Below are 23,018 nucleotides of genomic sequence, written 5' to 3'. Positions count from 1 at the left end.
GTAACACCTGTTCCTGGTGCTCGGACCTCGTCAGCGTTGTACCCTGCACCCTGCTTAACGTTGCCATCAAGCCAGGGATTGTGGATGAGCACAGTGCTGGCTGCCTCTCACCAGTAGGCATTGGATCCACAGTAGCTTGACCGCGGCCTGGGCCCCCAGCTGGATTTCCATGCCCCCGTCCTCGTCCTCGTCCTCTTCCACTAGCCTTACACATTTCAAGATGTATACAAGCATTGTGAATTGCAAGTATACGCGGTATATATATTGAAGATATACATACAACGGTGTATACTGTATGGCAAGTAGACCCATTGCTTCAGATCCGTATGGGTCAGGTATATTGGGCACAAAAAAGGATGTATACAAGCGTAGTGTATTGCAAGTATACACGCTATCTGTTTTGAGCGTATGTGAAGTACGGTCTATACTGTATGGCAAGTAGACCCATTGCTTCAGACCCGTATGGGATAGGTATATTGGGCACAAAAAAGATGCATACAAGCGCAGTGTATTGCAAGTATACACGCTATCTACTTTGAGTGTTTACCTAGTACGGTGCATACTGTATGTCAAGTAGACCCATTGCTTCAGACCCGTATAGGACAGGTATATTGGGCGCACAAACCGATGTATACAAGCGGACTGTATTGCAAGTATAGAGGCTATTTTTAGCATATGTGAATCATATACGCTAAAAATAGATAGCATCTATACTTGTAATACAGTCCACTTGTATACATCTTTTTGTGCGCCCAATATGCCTGTCCCATACGAATCTGAAGCAATGGGTTCAACTTTCCATACAGTATAGACCGTAGTTCACATAATGTTACAATTTGTAACACCTGTTGCTGGTGCTCGAGCCTCGTCAGCATTGTACCCTGCACCCTGCTTAACGTTGCCATCAAGCCAGGGATTGTGATGAGCGCATGCTAATGTTTCTTTAGCTTAAAATTTGTGTTTCTGTCCATATTAATGTAGAGGAAAGAAGGTTTCCAATTATTTTTCCACTTTCATAGAGGTTCTACTGAGTGTGGAAAGTGTGTAGTTGTTAGTCTGTGATAGTGGGGTAATACTGGGACTTTGGCGTGTTAGATGCCCCCAGACATGCTTCCCCTGCTGTCCCAGTTGCATTCCAGAGGTGTTGGCATCATTCGCTGAGGTAGACTTGGTGACTCTCCTTTAGTCGAATAGTGGTTTCCCCTGAAACGAGCATTTTTTCCCATAGACTATAATGGGATTCGATATTCGGTCGAATAGTTGAATATTGAGGTTCTACTCGAATCGAATATCGAATATTTCACTACTCGCTCATCTCTAATTGGGGTCAGAGGTTACATGTCATCTAGTACAAGATAGTCTCTACAATAATGAATAATGGTGAAAAATGTCTAAAATCAATATTAATGTATTACATATTAGATTTAAGAATATCGCATATTGGAATATTACTTTGGCAGAGATTGAAAGACCTGGCATTCGTGACCATTGGGATAAAAATATAAAAACCGTAATCAGCTTTTCTGAGAACAAGTCATTTCCTAATAATTTTACACAACCAATCAGACTTTCATATAAATTAAAAAGTGATCCCGTAATGTAGTCATGCTTAACCCTTCAATGACCTGAGCCTGAAGGATCAGAAAAAAACGTATAAGTTAGAGGATGTAATATTACATCCTGCAGCGACAGGATCGTGGCAATGCTGCAGGCCTCCGGCACCTGTGCTGGCGTCTAAAATCCCCTTCCCGGCATCCGCCATTCTATTGCCGGGATGCCGGGTCTGTAAGAATAAAGGCGGCCGCTCTGCTGCAAAGCGGTCGCCATAGCAACCGGGTCTCTGCTATATGCGGAGGCCCAAAGCTAATGCCCGCAATTAGAATGCATTCTAATTACGGGCATTAAAACTTAACCCCCTCTCCCCCCCCATCCCAAGTGTAGAATACACCCCTATACCTTTAAAGTTGCAGGCACGGCAAGGTCGTAGGAGCCGACCTGTTCTGGTGACACCCGGGAGCCTACTGAAGGCTCCACGGCCTGTTACTGCTATATTACTATTGCGGTTGGTCTATGACCAGCCGTAATAGTAATGTAGAGAATCTACCATAGACGGCAATACACTTCTATTGCCATCTATGGGACTTGCAATCAAATGATTGCAGGTTCAAGCCACCTAGGGGGAAGGAGCAATAAAATAGTGGGAAAAAAAAGCTTTAAAAAAATTAAATAAAATAAATAAAACTTCTAAATCACCTCTTTTCCCTAGAATACATATAAAAGTAGAAAATTACTGTGAAACACATACTCATTAGGAATCCCTGTATTCGAAAATGCCCGGTCTACTGATATTTTTCAAACCGCCGTGGTTATTTTTTTCACCGTTTTTCCTCTGATTTAAATAAAAGGTGATCTAAGCAATAGATATTCCCCAAAATGGTATAACTAAAAAGTACATCTGGCCCCACAAAAAAAACGCTCTATGCGTCTCCGTACAGCTGCAGGGTCACCTGTCAATGTGGCCTTGCAGCTGTTGCAAAACTACAACTCCCATATATTAAATATTTTACCATTTTTTTGCTTCAAAATTTTTTCCCCTATTTTCCTCCTCTAAAACCTAGGTGCGTCTTATAGTCCAAAGAGTACGGTAATACTTATATATTATTTATTTAGTGGCATCATATTCAGTAGCACTTTTCAGACATTGACAGTAGTAATACATTGGTTGGCAGTAAGCCACGCGTATAGTTAGTGCTTTACTGTTTAGTTAGTGCTCAGATGAGCAGGGTTTTGTTTACCGTTTTGCCTGAAGTTAAGGCTGTATTTTGTTTTTGCTTATTCGGTGCCTGACGTGAAGGTTTACCGTCCTTATTTTTTGCTGTTTTTCCAAATAAAATTGTTTGCACCAGACATCGTGTCCCTGTCTTTGACTGGTTGGCTCCGCACCATTGCTGCTACCAAGCAACCTTCACCACAATACATATATAATTTTACTTAAATTATGTATTATGCATCATATATAATATTTATTTTACTTTCATGTGTGTATATATATGAATATACCAAATATATTTATATTTAGTACTTTTACTTAGCTATATGTATATTTTGTTATGTATCATATAGAATATTATCATTCTTAATCCTGTAGTAATCCGGCAGCAATTCTCAGAGCAAATAGTTTTGTGTCTGTTCCATCTTCTCAGTCGTCTCAGACCACAAGGAATGTGTCTGAGGTCTGATGGCCTATACCTAACATGGCCTTAGGTGTAACCAGGAATACAATCTATTGACGTGTCAGACACAAGAACAGTATAGTAAGGGGACAGGAATGCTCTTCAGTACTACTTTCATATAGGTAGCAGTCCCTACACCGATGAAGTATCCTCTCATAAGAACAAATGAAGAATAATCATAAGCCAGACAGACTGCTCCTCCAGCTTAACATGGCTCTCTGTCTACCCAGCCCCTGAAATCCTCTGATAAGCAAAAAGAAAAGTGAGATGTAAAAAATGAAGGCCAGTGCCATAGGGTAAACCTTGAAGAATGTGCGTAATCCTTCTTTACAGACAAGTCAATCAATGTCACACAAAATAGATATTGTTATACATATGGTATTGTATTTTGCTGTAAATGTAGAAAACGTAATTGCTCACTTAAAAAAAAACAATCTCAGTTGTACTATTTTTTATGATTTTTGTAAGGGAGACATATAAACATACATACATATAAAAATAAAATATAGCTGTATTTCTTGAGATTGAATTAGTTAATTTAACGATAGGTCGCCTCTCCCGCCATGTCTATTTTAGTAAATAATTCTACTCCCCTTGAAACAATTCCGGGTATCTTTTGTATCCCTGTACTGCACTATCCCTCTGTTATTCCTCCAAGAAACGTATTAATAAATAGACAAATGGGTGTTACCAGTTGTGGGTGTGTCCCTACACAGTTTGACCTTGTCCAATCAGGACTGTGTATGAATACACTTCTTTGACAAGAGGAATGGTAACACCCAGTTGTCAATTTATTCACATATAAATACATTTTAAGGGGGAATAACAAAAGTTATATTCAAAGGAAATCTATAAATCACGGTTACAGATAATAATAATAATAATAATACATTGTATTTATATAGCACCAACATATTCCACAGCACTTTACAAATTGTAGATGTATTGTTTATTTATGATATTTACATATTATATACAAGAAATGCCAGGTTCACATCTGCACATGGTTTCCATTCAGTCGGTCTGCTTGAGGCCCCCCTGAATGGAAACCTAATCCGCATAAAAAAACGGTTACCTTAGGAAACCTGCAGACCCCATAGACTATAATGGAGTCTGTGTGGTTTCCATTCAGTTTCTGCTTAAAAAGTGTGAAAAATGCAAGAGAAAAGTAGGGCAGAATTTAGGATAGATTTAGAGATTTAGTTATGTACCATTACAATGTTGCTCCAATTGAGTCTGGCATCTGACAATGAGCATGGAGATATGTCAATACATGTTGGGTAGTATTGCTGCATCTACGGCTGTACCACTCAGCATGCACTAGTGCACAATATCTCAAGATTTATTTACCAAGAGTCCCTCCAAGTCTGATCACTTACCTGATCTGATATCAGGTCTAGTTCAAACTGAGTGGTAAATCTGGTACTTTAAGACAGTGGACAGTGAGCCTGCTGCCACACCCCGCGGACCGGCAAAAGACCCCCAACGGACCACTCCTGGTCCACGGTCAGGTGGTTCGAGACCCCTGCTTTAAGAGCCTTAGTGACAACACCTTCTAGCACTGTCATGGTAGTCCATTAGTCATTGCCACCCAGAAGACCATAAAACGCTGGCGTCACGATAAAGGTTTTAGTTTTTCAGTTGCATATTGTAATGCTCTTTAAATAGAAGACTAAAGGTGGCCATGCCATGCATTGTCAGCAGTACCCTCTGATATTCTAACATGTAGTAGGCATCCTGATTCTCTCCTAATGTGAGATGTCAGGGTGCAAGATGGACGGGCATGTTGGATTTCAACATACTCAATCTTTTTGTTCTGGAGTCTGGTTGTGGCTTATTCCACTCTATTAGATAGAGCAACAGTTTCAGCCTCCTTAAATTCTAAATTGTTATATGAAAACAACTTAAGAGCCATGTGTTTATTAGTAACATAAGAGAAAGGTGTCTTGGAGTACTGGGGTGAAATCATTTCTTTCTCACAGTACTAGCAATGTTCTGCCAGATACTATCTACTATGTTTACCTTGCACACCTTGAGCAGATGTTTAGAGTGACTTTTGCTTGAGGTTCAGTGGTGTACGTGCTACGACCTTGGCTAAATTTACTTCCAGATGGCATTATGCTGGTAACACCTTCCATCCGTAGATCATCAAGGTCTTCTGGAATATAAACAACCAAGAATACATTACGATGATGCCTCATTACAGCCAGTTCTCATATAATAATTTCCATGAGTAATCATTTGGACGACTTCTCATATTATTTATGTTCATACAAAATCTGGATGCTGAGGACGAGCAACAATATATACAACGTTGCATCAAAACGGGAGCATGTAGAATATTCTAACTATTTAGGCACACAATAATACCATGCTAGTCTTATATGGCATTACAAGATCAGTCAAGGTATGAGGTATGATATCCCATAACTACTCTTAATTATAGAGTTCTATGGGCGAGTCCGTGCACTGCCGTGAATTCACAGCCTTTGCAGACCTGCTCTATAAAGTGCGGACATCGGTTGCGGCCCGGCACACCACGGATAAAATATCCGGTTGGTGTAAGAGGCCGCACTGAATATAATGTGTGCGCAAATGGTCAGCAGTTGAAAACCCTCAATTGCGGACTTACATTACGGCTGTGTAAGACCAGCCTTATAGAGTAGATCCAGGATACCTTTTATATGAAACATATGTAAGAACTAATGGCAGATTCTAGAGGGAAATTTGAGGCTTTGAGATGCATTTGGAAGCCCTGGAAAGTTTTTCAAGTTTCCCCTGAGTTGTGTCAAAACTAAGAACATGCACTCGGGATTTTGTGGGTTTTGTATCTTTCTCCTCTCTACTCCAGAAATTAAGTATGGTGGGGTAAGGAAAGTTTCCAATGTTTTTTTCCTTTTACTGTACCTTATCTCCCTTACCCCATTCCCATCCTTTTTTTTTTTTTCTTGATACTCACTAGAGACTAATATATATATATATATATATATATATATATATATATATATATATATATATATATGCTTTTTGCAAAATGATCTCAAAAGTAATCTAGCTTTATCTTTCTTCTTATCACGTGGTAGCTCAGTAATAAGTTTTGTACTTTGCTCCTTATTCTGTTCCATATTTGCTTTCTTGGCTTCACGACCTACATTACCTCCCCCATAGATGGTGTTTTCTATAGCTATAGGCAAAGTACATTCTGTCTTTGCTGAATTGGGTAATATCTCTTGTTCATGTGAAACCCATTTTAAAGAGGACCTTTCATCAGATTGTGCACAGGCAGTTCCATATACTGCTGGAAAGCCGCGCTGTACAGTGTGAGCGGGGAGGAACGCCTCCTCCCTCTGCTCATAGTGCTCGTCCATAAACGAGTATTATCAGGAGGGGAGGGGGCATTCCTCCCGGCTCTCACAGCACAGCGCGATAGGCGCTGCTGTGGAGAAGGACGTACCTGACTGACTGTCAGAAACACCCTTCTGACTGTAAAGCGCTACGGTACCGGGACCGATAGCGCTTTACACCGGGCACAGATCGAGAAAGCCAATAGTGTGCTGAATTCAGCGCACTGTCGGCTTTCCAGCAGTATATGGAACTGCCTGTGCACAATCTGATGAAAGGTCCTCTTTAATTTAAAAAAAAAGAGTGAAACAAGCAGCACTCCTTGGTTAAAAAAAAGAGAGAAAAAAAGTGGGTGCTTTATTGACCTATCTACAGCAACAGATCAGCTCTCAATGTTCCTGATGGCATTGCAAGATGGATAAGTATCTGTCTGTATTTGAGGACACCATGAGTCCTGACTAAATCCCCAATTCAATTTGCTAAAGTTCCAAGTTTGCAAAGAAACTCACTTTTGTACTGCTCTCCAGCCCTCCATAGCCAAATGTGTCAAATTTTGTTGAGTCAGTCCAGAGCCCCTGTTGCCATTTTTCTGGACCCCAGTCCCTATGTTTTCATACATAGTTGAGTCACTTTACACAATAATGATATTGCTTTTTGATCCCAATTCTTCCATCAAGGTCCCTTCTGATCAGTCCTCTCCAAACAGTAGACGGGTTCACCTGGATCTTACTGGATTCTGCCCGACACCTTCTGATTTTGATGGGAAGTAAACACGATGTGTCTTTTACCTGATACACTAAATTTCGTGGCCAACCACCGTGTCTACGGTCTTCCATGTTGCCTGTCTTTGGTGCTTTTTCAAATTTGGCTTTAACAGAAGGCAGTTTGTACCATCAGGGAGGCATCTGGCTCTAAACTTATTCTGCTGAGGGACAACACCCCCCAAGCATACAGTCAATGTCATTAACAACTATCATTAGCATAAAGAAGAACAAAGAGTCCCTTAATTGATGATATGGTCCCCACAGAGTCCTGTGACCTCAACATCATCAAGTCTGTCTGGGATTATCTGAAGAGACAGAAGGACTGGAACAAGTCTACATCCACAGAAGATCTGTGCTTAGATCTCCAAGATGATTGGAACAACCTCCCTGCAGAGTTCATCAAAAACTGCATGCAAGTACCAAGAATTGATAGAAGGCATGAACTTTTGTTCATTTGCTTTGCATTTTTTTAATTGACTAAAATAAACAATGAACACTTCTATTTTGTAAAGGATTCTTACTTTACTTTACTTTACTTTACTTCATTTTTCCACACCTGCCTAAACATTTTGCAGAGTTCTGCATCCATAGGGCTCTATGCATCTACAATATGTTCTTTTGAGTGTCCTTTTGGAATACACTAGACTCGTACCTTCTTTACTGTATGGCCCAGTATGTCTATACAGTAACATATGTCTCAGTCTTCCACAAGTTCCAGCACATCCATTTCTGAAAAACTTTGGTGAAAACCAAGATGGAAGCTATTACAAGTTCAGTAATGATTTTACCCCAATTCCTCAGGATACTTCAAGGGTTTATCTCCTCAACCACTGAGAAACTCTAAGGGGTTGTTCACACCAGCGCTGCTGTCTTCCCTTTGTGAGTACATGAAAAAGCCGGCTTGCTGGCAGTCCGTTTTAAAACCCATTAAAATGAATGGGTTTTAAAACTGACCGCCGGCAAGCTATCCCTATGCAGTTTTGGCTGGCTTTTTCACGGACTCACACAGGGCGGACAATAGTGCTAGTTTGAATGCCCCCTAACAAAGAGCATTTATCTGGGTCTGGGGGACCCGGCCCATATATCTTGGAGCATGTGTAGATGGTTTTAGACTTGTAGAGTAGACTTCAATAAGAAAAGTGGCTTGGGTAATATGGAGGGCCATGGAAACCAACCAAATACATAATGGCTTGAGAAAGGGGGATGGATAATGCAATGTCTATGGATTCTATGGGTGAAAATTAAAGGGCCGACGGAGTAAAAAAACCTGTGAATTGCAGTAATAGTACGCTTCCGCTATGAGTAGCCCCCACCCCCATCATGCACCAAAGAACAGCCGAAAAAGTCAAATTCATTGAAAAATCCACTAGTTATTTGCCGTCTCGGCACACATTATGCAGACAGATTACAGAATTTTTACAGCTCTTGATGAATTACTTGATAATTTGTTGTCCCTACCCCAATCGCCCTTTACTAGGGTAGAACAATGCCGGACTTCCACATTCTCAAGTTTATAAGCCCTGCTAAGAAATGACAGAAATCGACCCAGGTAGAAGGACTGAAACGGAAAAGGCCGCCAATGAACAAAAATACACGAAGAAAGCAAAACTCTGCATTCTATAGCTATAAACAATCTAACTCACAACTGTCCTTAAAGGAATTGTGAGGCTCCTGAAAGGGATTGTGAGCTCTTTTCACAGCATATAAGATATCCTCTGGACCTGTGCCCTCCGCAGCTATATGAATGTCTCCCAACCACATCACCCTGGTAACCTATCGCCATGCATCGTGAGTGCCCTCTTCTCAACACTGCTGAACAAGGAATCTTTTGGCAATACCCGTTTCCCATGCTTCTTTATCAATTGAAATGACCTGGCTTTTTGACAGACACTGTTTAATTATGAATAGGCCTGAGACTTCTTTAAGACCCGACAATCCCATTACCTTCCACTTGCACCAAATAGGGATATAAAGGCCGCACTTTTCATCTATATTTATTTCTTCTCAGGCGCTAGATTTATTCCAGCTTGTGTTACTTGTTGGATTGGTAAATATTACATGACAAGGTTTCCTTATTTCCATAACTTGGCGGAAGACACAATCACGTTTACGGCTCCTGGTTAGCTGAGTAAAGTCGCAGTGTACGTTGTGAACATGCAAATTGCATTGGTTAGACCTTTCTGTATGGTGCGGCTGACAGCGGGAGAAAAGATCCAAGTCCAAGACGGGAAGATTCTGAGCACAAAGGGCGGCTGCCCGTGTCCCTGGACTTTAGCATTTAAAATTAACATCATTGTTAAAGGGGATCTGCCATATGACGAGGACCATGATGTTAGGGCAAATACAGTGTCCCAACAAATAAAAGTTAATAGTGGCGCCCACTTAACTGGCCCATGACAGATTGTGGGTCTACAAGTGTTTGCATCTCACATGCTTATTATAGGGTCAGAATGGGTACCAGGTTTCAGGCCACCTTGCAGTGTGATGGGCCTTATAGACTATAAATGTCCTGCTAAGGATTATGGGAAAATAATATGTAAATAAGTCCTCTTTGGTAAAAAAAAAAAAAAAAAAAAGCAGAATTTGCTCTAGTCATGTCCTTTGGAAGGTAGCTACCAATGCTTGATTTTACTGAAGCCTAGTGGCCTGAAAAGGAAGTCTCCTTAGGAGACATAGTAACCCTTCTTCCCCATGACTATGGCCTCTCACCCAATCAGCCAGTACTCTGCAATAACCCTGAAACTGCTGCCTGTGGATGGGTTCCCTTACCTTTTGGAGGAAATGTTCTGGCTTGACTTTAATCCCACAGATGATGCCACTAGCTTTCAGGGAAAAATCAGGCATTGATCTACAGGGAGCTACCTTCCAAAGGGTGGTGCTAGAGCAAGTTCTGCTTTTCCATTAAGGAAGATTTATTTGCATATTATTTGCATATTCTCTTTATAGCATCCGAGCCTTCTCAGATGGTTACATGTGAAAACTCAGAACTTAATGACAGGACTTAAAATAGGAGACTCACTACTTGCCTGCAAGAGCTCTGACATCTTCATTGCTGCATGCGATGCCTTTCTACATTTCTCTTACCAAAAGGTCAGACGGTTTAGGCCTCCTTCACATCTGCGTTGGTATTCCGTCAAGGGGAGTCCGCATGGAGACCCCCCCCAAATGGAATACCAAACACAAGTTCCAGCGCTGTGCGGTGAAAGCACACAGACCCCATAGACTATAATGGGGTCCGTGTGCTTGCCGCGCATTGCCCGCACAAATCAGGCGGACAGGAAAGTAGATTGTGAACTGCTTTCCTGTCCGCATGATCCCTGCAGAGATTTGGCGGCAAGCACATGTACCTCATTATAGTCTATGGGGTCCGTGTGCTTTCACTGACACACCACTTGCAGTTGCGTTCAGTATTCCAATGCAGATGTGAACGTGGCCTCAGGTTTAGTGGGTGCAAATGCCCTTATTAACCCTTGTTATGACATATAAAAGATGTCCAATGAGCATCAATGTGTCAGAATGTGCTAGTTGTACAGCAAGTGCAAAATGTTATTCCTCCTGAATATTTCGGAACAAATTGACAACTCATTGTTATTAGTTGGGTTGTGTCTCTGGACACACTGATACCGTCCAATCAGTGCTATCTAGTAATGATATGGACACACCCTTTTGACAAGGGATTTGTTAATATCAATTTATCAACTTTTTCAGAAAGTCCAAGATGACTAACAAAGGAACGCCACACTGCAGAGTTCTAGGGCTATGTTCACATTACTCTCAGAGCCTCCATTATGAAATTGGCAAACAAACAACTTTTTTTTCCAGTGCTTCCAGTTTAAAAAGAATGGACACCAAATGGACCCCATTATAGACAACATGGCAGTCCGGCAGGCTCTATATGTCTTACTACTTTAGCATTACACCTGGTCCATCGGAAATGGAAAGCCCAACACTATGCGGTAGCATAAGAAAAACAGGTCTGGAATTGATAGTTTACGGTAAATTCAAGTATTTACTAAAACAACAAACGACACAAAGCGTACGGGTTTTATACTACACATATACAAACATAAAACTAATATGTCTTCTAATATTAGACAGTTATTTGGCTATAAAGAGCAGCAATGTGGCGTTACTACGTTGCATTCCTTTATTTTAGAATAATAATTTCCCCAAAGTGATCAACAAGCCGTCGCCATCGCAGCCATTCTCACTTTATAAATTCTGTATGGTTTAGCGTATGAATAGATTTTTCATTGAAAATACTTATTTTCGTTAACGTTGCTAGAACTTTAGAATGTGCGAGCACTACTCATGCAAAAGTGCTAGGAAAACAGGTGTGAAGCCAAATGTGACAAGTTCTGTTAAATAGCTCTGAAAAAAGCCTAGCACTTAAGGCGAAGTTTATAAAAAAAAAAGGTGCTTGAAAGAATTAAGACGCTACACGGTGAAGGCTTTGTGACGGAATATAATACAGCACATTATTCGTTCTATTTAGTATTATTGCTATGTTTATATATCTTGCTCTAGATCTTATTATTCCCTTTATACATTGATCAAAAACCGAAATAACACTTTGTCGGATATGTAGACTAATAAACGATAAGGGTCGGGCACATAGAAGGGGCAAGGAGGCCTAGATGCAGTAAGACGTGGGGAGAAACCGGAGGGTCCACACAAATGCAGATGTTGTTCTCATGCATGTAATAGACGTTAAACCAGGGGAGGACATACCATCGGTGCAGCTGCATAGGGGCCTAGTAGATCATGGGGCTCTGTCACCCTAACAGCAGCTTTGTACTGTCTATTATATTGCAGGTAAATGCTTAAACTAATGAAGTTCATGGCTTAAGATCGCTGGTGGATTGTTTGAGAGACATAAGGCGGGTGTTCAATGCTGAGATACTGGAAAATAAGGAGCCCAGAATTGTTCTTGCCCAGGGACCCGCAACTGTCTGTGTCTGCCCCTGCATTAAACAGAGTCTAGAACTACCAAAATGACCTTTAGGCCGGGGGTCCTACATAGAGTAAATGTGCCCACGGCAGAAACACAGTGGCAAAACCGCATCGTTTTACATTACCTGCATAGTGGATGGGATTCTGGCTAATCCCATTCACACATTGCAGAAAAATATCCGCGTGTGTTTCTGCAACTAATGTTTCATCCAACAGTCTTAATATAAAGCCTGACAGGCGCAAGGTATATTTATCATCCGCTCTCCAGTGCACCATAATGGAAACCAGTCAGAATCTCAATTTCCTGTATAAGGGGGAGTTCACACGGAGTAACGTGCCGCGTGATGTGGCACGTATACGGCGTGTGAGACTTTGCGCGCCGTAAAAGCTCCCATTGATTTCAATGGGAGCCTGGATCGTATATGGGGCGTTATTTTGCGGACGTGATTTTGCGTCCGCAAAATCACGGCCACAAAATAACGTGGCGTATACGATCCGAAATCCCATTGAAATCAATGGGAGTGTTTATGGTGTGCAAAATCTCACACGCCATATACGTGCCACATCACGTGGCACGTTACTCCGTGTGAGCTTACCCTAAGACCGGGGATCCACATGGTATAAAAACTGCAGCGTTTTACAGCAAATCCAATGCACATACTGGAAAAAAATATGTGCAGTGAACAAGCTGCTGTGCCAAAAACTGTTGCGGTTTTGGAACTCACATGTTACTTATACCTACGGAAACGCCGGCGGTTTCCCTATAGGTATAATAGAAACAGAAAGTCTGTAGAGGAAACCTCTGTGGACTTTTTGTGAAGAGTGCTGCAGGAAAAACCACAATGCAATGCTGCAGCACTTTTTCACAGTGGCCCACTACATGGGACCTTAGTCTTAGGGGGTGTTCACACCATGTTTGACTTTGTGTCCGTGCTAAAAAAAAAACCTGTTTCCCCGCTAGAGGCTGCATACAGTCACCGGTGGTTTGCTTTAAAAACCCAATTAAATGAATGACCGCCGGCGAGGTGTCCCTTATCCAGGTTCGCCAGGGATTAGGACGGAAACCCCTGGGCGGACAGCAGACGCTGGTGTGAACACCACATTACTCACACTAAAAAAAACACTAGCGTAAATTATAATACATATTCCGGGCTGAGACATACCTATTCACCTACAGTCGCAGAAAGTGATGAATCAGACACGTAACACAAGCAAGGGCTTTGCGCCAAAGATGCGTCATATTATCGCAAATCGAGCATAGCTGGAATGATTATTTCTCCTCCATTGTCTTTGTCACACACAAAAAAACAGGTAATACAAGCAGATAAAATAAAATAAACGATCGGATTTCTTATTATTTCAAGTGGAAGTTACAAAATAAAGTCCATTCCTTTTATCAGGAAACAAGCGAAGGAGTTTGTAGTCTCCGCATGTACCTCGCAGGGGCCAATATCATCTTACACTTAAATCCAATTACGGTCCTGTGATAGTCCGCCACTCCCCGCCACAATAGAGGGTGATCAATGACATGCGTTTTGCTTTGTGTAGCGCAGATCACAGGCAAAACAGGGGTGATTCATTGGAATTGTTATTCTGTTTGCTGCCTACTGAACCGCACACATTAAAACGAGAGGAGGCGCCCTGATACTATTGGATTATTGAACCATCCTAATTTCTTTTCAGCTCTATGCAGCCCACACACACACAGCACAATAAGGTGACTGCGGCACAGGCAGCTGTATTCCTTTAAGAATCACAATATATAAACCCGGCTTATCATTTATAGGCCATTTCTTCAGTATTAAAGACATCTTTTCATTGCTTTGTGATAAAACCTCTACGTTTAATATTGACAGTCTTTAAGTAATGACAGGCAGGGATCCCAGGTAAATGCACTACTGCCCCCTTGTGGATAAGCGGATTACATACATGTATTAATACAGGACTCATAGGATAGATGTGATTTATCATTTTCTATATCAAGAAAAGTAATTAGATAATAAATTAGATAATAAAATGTAGGTGTAATTCTGTGTCACATGAAAATCTTCTGCCCCAAGGCTCAGCCTTGAATATCTACACAGATTCTATGAAAAACCACATTAGATTTGACTTTATTACTAGATGCGGTTTGGATGTAGGTTTGGACTGTATTCCCAAGGGGAAAGATGGGGGGGTGTCACAAAGAAATTATTTGGCCATTGGTCTCCATCTGCATTAATCTGGCCACGTCATTAGGCAGGGGAATAACTAAAGGTTCACAGGTCTTGGTACAAAAGCTGATCTTGGGTGCTATTGCACAACTTAAAGAGATTGTCCAGTTGCAGACTAATATTAAAAGACAAATTTTGTTGTCTGTATAATGGAAAGTTCTACAATTTTCCAATACAATTTCTGTATCAATTCCTTACAGTTTTATAGATCTCTGCTTGCCATCATTTATTTTGCTTACCTCCATGGTCATGTGATATACTGTCCATGATCATGTGATAGACACACAGGTGCACAGCTCGTTACCAGGCAGATATTTAATTACTGTGCTGTGACCGTAACCAGCTGTGCACCTGTGTGTATATCACAAGACCATGGACTGTACATCACATGACCATATACTGTATATCACATGACCACGGACTGTACATCACATGACCACGGACTGTACATCACATGACCACGGACTGTACATCACATGACCATGGACTGTACATCACATGACCATATACTGTATATCACATGACCATATACTGTACATCACATGACAATGGACTGTACATCACATGACCATGGACTGTACATCACATGACCATGGACTGTACATCACATGACCATGGACTGTACATCACATGACCACGGACTGTACATCACATGACCATGGACTGTATATCACATGACCATGGACTGTACGTCACATGACCATATACTGTACATCACATGACCATGGACTGTACATCACAAGACCATGGACTGTACATCACATGATCATGGACTGTATATCACATGACCATGGACTGTACATCACATGACCACGGACTGTACATCACATGACCATGGACTGTATATCACAAGACCATGGACTGTATGTCACATGACCATATACTGTATATCACATGACCGTGGACTGTACATCACATGACTATGGAGGTAAGCAGAATGAATGACAGTAAGCAGAAATCTAGAAAACAGTGAGGAATTGATATAGAAAGCATATTGAAAAATTGTAAAACTTTCCATTATACAAACAATGACATTTGTCATTCAATATTGATTTGAAAATGGACAACCCCTTTAACCTCCCAACCAACAGCTGTGTCCTATTCATACATTATAGCACCATGTACACGTCCCTCTCCTTCTCCATCTAGGCCTAGATGAGGACTTATCCCCACTTTTGCACACAAGCTTCCCATCACTCCCATCCTGACTGTGACCCCATATAGTAATCGTGCCCCATTTTGTTCCACGGTCTCCCCCACATATTCCCTCCGTCACTATACGCTGTTAACCAACTATTTTACCATTTAGTTTTCTTCTTTCTGAAAATGGAAACCTGAGTATTATAAATCTTCTCACTCCAGTACGCCAGAGGACAGGGGTAATACATTTACAATGCATACCCATCAAAGGAAATGAGAAATTAGATCAAAGAAATGTATGTAGCCCTAGTGTGTTTAGGATGATCTGTTGCCCCCCCTTGGCTTCTTATACCGACCCCTACAGTTGCCCCAGTGTCAATGGCCATGGCTCTAGTGACACAGATGACCAAGACCAATTCTTCGGGGCTTACTAGCAATTCTACTCTTGACTCACAGGATTTTATACTATTACATCCAAATGTAGAGGAGTCAATTGAGGTCATAATAAGCTGTTTCAATAAGTATTTTATATATTACCATCAGCAATGACATGGCCGACGCCCTGTATGTCACCCATAAGCTGCCCAATAATTAGTAGCTTGGACCATGCACTCCTCACCTTTGTACTTATGGCCACATCAGCTGAAGGTAAATGATTTGGTCTTTCTAGGATTAGTCCTGCATACCTGTGGATACCTGGACATGAGAATATAGAAAAGTGGAAGTAATACATACACACATCGCTATATTCCTCTGGCCAGTTATGCAAATATACAGCATCGTAGTATATACGCCTATGGCACTTTAAGACCGAAACAAGGCTCTTACAAATGAGTCAGTAAGTCAATATTATTTATGGGGTCCTTTCCACTTAATTCCGGTTTCCTGTACCATATATCTAAGCCTGCCCTACTGGTCTGCTTTACTTTCTACGTTTCTACAGAGGACACCCAGCCTGATGAAGGCACAATAGAACCGGATTAACTGTAAATGTATCTTACATGTAGCCTGCCAAGCACCCCGCCATTGTATCGCTCTCATTAGGCGTCATAAAACTCTTTCACATGCAGCATTTTCTATAAATTTAATTAACACTTTTACTGAAAATCAGATTAAAGGCGAATATCCAGAGACTTATTCTTTTTTTCTGTCCAAGCTAAATCTGCCAAAATGTGTTTTATCCATTAAGGAGCCCTGGCAGGAAGACACAATGACACTAATTTTACTACCAATCTCACAAAAGCCAAGAAATCCTCTGGAAGTGGGGTACATGCCAACTACAGCTTATGTGAAACATTTCCAGTACTAAGGGGCTTGTAAAATGGGCAATTTTACTTTGAAACAATATCAAACATGATGAGCCGGGCGAGGCGTCCAACACAAACAGAAATTCTGCTTTAACATGTATTAAAGGGGACATGTCACAGAACTGGGCACCATAAACTAAGAAGAAGATGGAGCTGGTGCCATTACAAATTCCCAAATCTCAGGGGCTTCTTGATTATATACAGTATGGAGAAACCGGCAGATACTACAAAGTGATAATGACCAATGGGAGTCTGCATCACACATAGGCTATTGTTAGAACTTAAAGGAGCATACCCAACTCAACGATTATTATAGTAGGTCTTTTTTTCTATTGTTGCATACAGATACGACCACCAGCAGAGTACGTTGTGTTGGCCATGTATGCACAGTTCTTCTTCCACTGCCCCTTGTTTCCTGGCTGCGCTTCTTATGTATTAATGACATAGTTTATTGGTTTTATGGCAGGTTGCATAGGGGTCATAGAAAGTCAGTTACTTAAGGGTATGTTCACACTGAGGAATTTGGAGCTTCAAAATGTTAGGAGGTTATCGGCCCTCTCCTTCCTGTGCCCCCGAGTCCTCTGCTTCAGGAGGCCGGAACCTCCGCAGCGATGTGTGGAGGTTGCTGGTCTCCTCATGAGTCGGAGAGGGGACTTCCAGTTTTCAGCCTAGCGGTGAGCCGGAGCCCTATTTAAGGTTGGCTTTGGCTCCAAACCACCGCTGGCTAGTCAGTGTTTCCTTGTGTTCCCGCTAGTAAGCGTTTTCTCCTGTTCTGATTGCCTGTGTTCTGACCCCTTGCCTTGTACTGTTCCTGTTTATGACCCCCGGCTTTCCTTTAGACTTCTGCTTCCTGTTACTGACTCGGTCTGACTGACCTTCCCTTTGGATTTCTCACTGAACTGCACTGTCCTCTTGTTGGCGACTTGGACTACGCTTTGACTCTCTGCTGCCACTTGCTAATCACCATTTGCCGCTGCCTTCTGGTTTCTTGGACCTGCACCTCTACCCAAGACATCTGCTGGTAAGAGTTCTCAGTGTCTGGTGCACTGTGTGTTTGGCATTTCCCAACCCATGCTGCTCCGCCCAGCAGTGCTGCCAAGTTGATCCCCAAACAATCTGGGGATCTGGTGAACATCACTGTGGGGTTGGAGTTTGTGCGGCCTGGAGGGTGTTGGACACACCGCGCCATATTTACCATTCTGATCAGTGTATCTAGTACTGGATCTCATTGTCTAAGAACTGCATCTGTTATCCTAAGGCCGGGTTCACACGGAGTTACGTGCCGCGAGATTTGGCACGTAGACGCCGCGTGACCCTTTGCGTGCCGTACACGCTCCCATTCATTTCAATGGGAGCGGGGAGCGTATGCGCCGCGCTAGTTTGCGGCCGTGAATAAATGCACGGCCGCAAACTAGCGCGGCGCATACGCTCCCCGCTCCCATTGAAATGAATGGGAGCGTGTACGGCACGCAAAGGGTCACGCGGCGTCTACGTGCCAAATCTCGCGGCACGTAACTCCGTGTGAACCCGGCCTAACACAAACTCAGTCCAGATTCTGCCTGAAATCAGCCTTCACTCAATTTAAGATGCTGATTGTTTTCAGCTAGTGGAAAAAATAAACACTTTATCAGGGCTCAGCAGTTCACTGCACTTTGCAGAGAGAGAAAGAGAATATAGGGGGCTGAGAACAGGGACTGACCCAACCACTAAAACCAAACCAATGACCTAAACACACTGAAGAGACATAATGAACAATACCTGACAAACAGAGAAAGAAAGATAAAGCACAGTACTGGGTAAAATACTTCAAGTAGCTTAGAGATTCAAGTGTTATTGTGATCCTGAAGATGGGAATACCCCTTTATCGCCGATGCTGGGACCCATATGCGCAATGGACTCGCTGCAATTTACAAAACCACTGCAGCTTTGGAAATCGCAACATGTCAATTATACCTATGGAAACACATGCAATTTCCCTATATGTATAATTGAAGAGAAAAGTCCACAGAGGAAACCTCTGTGAACTTTCTGTGAAAAGCGCTGTGGGGAAAAACTGTGATGCGTTGCCACCACGATTTTTCCTGTACTGCTTTGCTGATACGGCTCATTACATGGGGCTTTAGCCTAAAGGGGTTTCCAGTTTTCTGAAACTGTTAACATCTTTCTAGCTGCTTCATCCCATGGTGCACAGAGAAGGGAAGGTGAGCTGTCCCATTACCTATTGTGAATCCTGGATCCTGTGTTATCCACCTACAGGTGTTACACTCCATAGTAATCTTTATGTGATGATGATGAGTACTGGGATGTGATCTCTACACAACATGAAGCGTCAGCCTACAATAAGGCTCAGATCACTGAGTTAAAATAAATAAGCATTTCTTTTTTATACAGATGCCATAGCAAATTATCCCTTCAAATATGATAGAATCCTTAAAAGAGGCTCCAGACTAAGATTCCCTATCGGTATCGCGCAATATCAATAGGACATATAAATATGAGCTGCTATTTCATATAGATGCAAAAACACTAGATGAAGCATCTTATAGTATAGGCAATATCTGTACAGTATGACCTATATCTGTCCCTTACAGAATGGCTATACTGCACCTGAATGTGGACTACAGAATATGTATGGGGCCTTCCCTGTTTTTCCGGTTCATCATTGGGCAGAAGAATTGGGCCTGATCCCTGTACAGAAACTGCTGTCTGTGGCCAACAGCTAGTCAAAGAGTATTGGCCCCTTTACAACTATGCTTGAATGGTAAAAGTCAGAATGGCACAACTGCTATGTGTATACATGTGCTAAGTGTATATAACTCTCTTCTGGAAGTATATATCTGGAAAAATCCTGCCGTACTGTCTACAGGACTCAGAAATAACTAAACCACATTCTCCCTAATGTACAGTAAGTAAGAAGCTCCGGCCAAATATCTAATGGTCATGTTCCTATAAGTATGTATGGTGTTGAGCTTGTATATATCCTTTACTGGCCAAGGTGGGACCCAGCCCCACTACATTGAAAAGTAACCAGCACTGCCCCAACAGTACAACGGTGTTCACATGTGTCAGTATCCAGCATTCTTTCCACGTGCATGGCGAGGCTACACCAGTCATGTAGGGAGGATGTTGTAAGTGACAATGCCGCTTGGCACGGACTGATATTTGGATGTAGTATAAATGCCACATAACTTGGATGTTCATCCTGTTAGCTTGTCCAAGTTCCTAGCTGCTAGTCCACCCATTACGCTTTGCTGGCAAGGCTCGGCATCCTTTTACTGGAAGAAGGCAAGTCCCTTAGGAATTCCTTCTGTGACCCAAAACTCCATTATTGGCAAAGAAATGCGAATAGGAGCAAAGACCAGAACTGCACATCTTCTCCTGAGCGTGCTCTGCTACATGGAGGCTTAATAGTAACATGTGTGCTAATAGTTTAGACATCATTGCTATGTATGTTACATACAGTCCTATGAAAAAGTTTGGGCACCCCTATTAATCTTAATCATTTTTAGTTCTAAATATTTTGGTGTTTGCAACAGCCATTTCAGTTTGATCTATCTAATAACTGATGGACACAGTAATATTTCAGGATTGAAATGAGGTTTATTGTACTAACAGAAAATGTGCAATATGCATTAAACCAAAATTTGACCGGTGCAAAAGTATGGGCACCTCAACAGAAAAGTGACATTAATATTTAGTAGATCCTCCTTTTACAAAGATAACAGCCTCTAGTTGCTTCCTGTAGCTTTTAATCAGTTCCTGGATCCAGGATGAAGGTATTTTGGACCATTCCTCTTTACAAAACAATTCAAGTTCAGTTAAGTTAGATGGTCGCCGAGCATGGACAGCCCGCTTCAAATCATCCCACAGATGTTCAATGATATTCAGGTCTGGGGACTGGGATGACCATTCCAGAACATTGTAATTGTTCCTCTGCATGAATGCCTGAGTCGATTTGGAGCGGTGTTTTGGATCATTGTCTTGCTGAAATATCCATCCCCGGCGTAACTTCAACTTCGTCACTGATTCTTGAACATTATTCTCCAGAATCTGCTGATACTGAGTGGAATCCATGCGGCCCTCAACTTTAACAAGATTCCCGGTGCCGGCATTGGCCACACAGCCCCAAAGCATGATGGAACCTCCACAAAATTTTACAGTGGGTAGCAAGTGTTTTTCTTGGAATGCTGTTTTTTTGGATGCCATGCATAACGCCTTTTTGTATGACCAAACAACTCAATCTTTGTTTCATCAGTCCACAGGACCTTCATCCAAAATGAAGCTGGCTTGTCCAAATGTGCTTTTGCATACCTCAGGCGACTCTGTTTGTGGCGTGCTTGCAGAAAGGGCTTCTTTCTCATCACTCTCCCATACAGCTTCTCCTTGTGCAAAGTGCGCTGTATTGTTGACCGATGCACAGTGACACCATCTGCAGCAAGATGATGCTGCAGCTCTTTGGAGGTGGTCTGTGGATTGTCCTTGACTGTTCTCACCATTCTTCTTCTCTGCCTTTCTGATATTTTTCTTGGTCTGCCACTTCTGGGCTTAACAAGAACTGTCCCTGTGCTCTTCCATTTCCTTACTATGTTCCTCACAGTGGAAACTGACAGGTTAAATCTCTGAGACAACTTTTTGTATCCTTCCCCTGAACAACTATGTTGAACAATCTTTGTTTTCAGATCATTTGAGAGTTGTTTTGAGTAGCCCATGATGCCACTCTTCAGAGGAGATTCAAATAGGAGATCAACTTGCAATTGGCCACCTTAAATACCTTTTCTTATGATTGGATACATCTGGCTATGAAGTTCAAAGCTCACTGAGGTTACAAAACCAATTTTGTGCTTCAGTAAGTCAGTAAAAAGTAGTTAGGGGAATTCAAATCAATAAAATGATAAGGGTGCCCATACTTTTGCACCGGTCAAATTCTGGTTTAATGCATATTGCACATTTTCTGTTAGTACAATAAACCTCATTTCAATCCTGAAATATTACTGTGTCCATCAGTTATTAGATATATCAAACTGAAATGGCTGTTGCAAACACCAAAATATTTAGAACAAAAAATGATTAAGATTAATAGGGGTGCCCAAACTTTTTCATAGGACTGTAGTAAAGTGGAATAAAGTCCTACTCTTCTGTATGTTCATTAAGTATAACCAGAGGGGGAAATCACAGAAAAATAGCCTTGGTTGGTTCTTCTGAGGTGTTTGGGATGGTATGAGCTCATTTGCATACTCTTTCCCACGAAGCATTGCCTTAGGACAATAAATCTCCATAAACGGCTGTGTCTCTTCAATAAGAAACAGTTCTTCCTCAGGCAATACCTTGGAAGTAAATATCAGGAGAGAAAGCATTCTTATTGGTATCAGGCTGATCTCTTGTGGGGGATGTCTCAGAGAGAGGGGTAGCTAATGGTCATTTTCCATAACGGGGGAGGGATGATGACTGAAGTATGCTGGAAAAGTAGAGGCCCCAGATACCGAAATGTATAATCATAACGTTCCCATTTCTTGAAAAGCCTCACTGGTTGGTTAATGCAACCTTGACCCCATTTGGAGATTTGATATCGGGCTCTACAATTATTGTACATGCTATCTAAGCTTACTGTGATCACGACTAGACACTGGCACAAACATTTGTTCATCTTTCACATGTCTAGTTAGATCTAAAATTTTTCAACATGCTACACATGTGAGTTTGGATTCTCTAATAAAGGTAGCATGGCTAAAATGCGGCAAAATAATATCGAAAAAATTCAGGATCACAGTAAACCTATAAAAAGGTGATATAAATGTATACTAGACAGTATAAAGATACACCAGATTTATCATCCAGCATCAGTCACTATGATAAATCTGGCGTAATTTCAGACCACCTATCAAAAGTTACATTGTCTTTTAGTAAATATGGGCCACTGTTGTGACAGAATATCAATATATGCAGGCCAAAGGGTAGCAGTTTAGTGTTAGGCTTTGTTCACATGGCAGAATTTGGTACTGAATTTGAGGCAGATTCCAAAATCAGCTCCAAATTCCTCTTCATCTTCCACCGTTATTTTCCGGTGCT

The 23,018-nt window shown here is 41.7% G+C and overlaps 1 protein-coding gene across 1 annotated transcript in view; it reads right to left on the bottom strand.

Moving 5' to 3' along the window:
- Window positions 1-23,018, bottom strand: part of C4H8orf34 (chromosome 4 C8orf34 homolog) — a 227,376-nt gene that overhangs the window by 109,418 nt on the left and 94,940 nt on the right. Inside the window, exon 8 of the mRNA XM_075270419.1 lies at window positions 5,256-5,391. Coding sequence (XP_075126520.1) covers window positions 5,256-5,391 — 136 coding nt within the window. The remainder of the gene's footprint in view (window positions 1-5,255; window positions 5,392-23,018) is intronic.

Source organism: Leptodactylus fuscus, chromosome 4, assembly GCF_031893055.1.
Source record: "Leptodactylus fuscus isolate aLepFus1 chromosome 4, aLepFus1.hap2, whole genome shotgun sequence".
NCBI lineage: Eukaryota > Metazoa > Chordata > Amphibia > Anura > Leptodactylidae > Leptodactylus > Leptodactylus fuscus.
The sequence above is the reverse complement of the archived record's forward strand: the minus strand, read 5'-3'. Positions and strand labels throughout refer to the sequence as shown.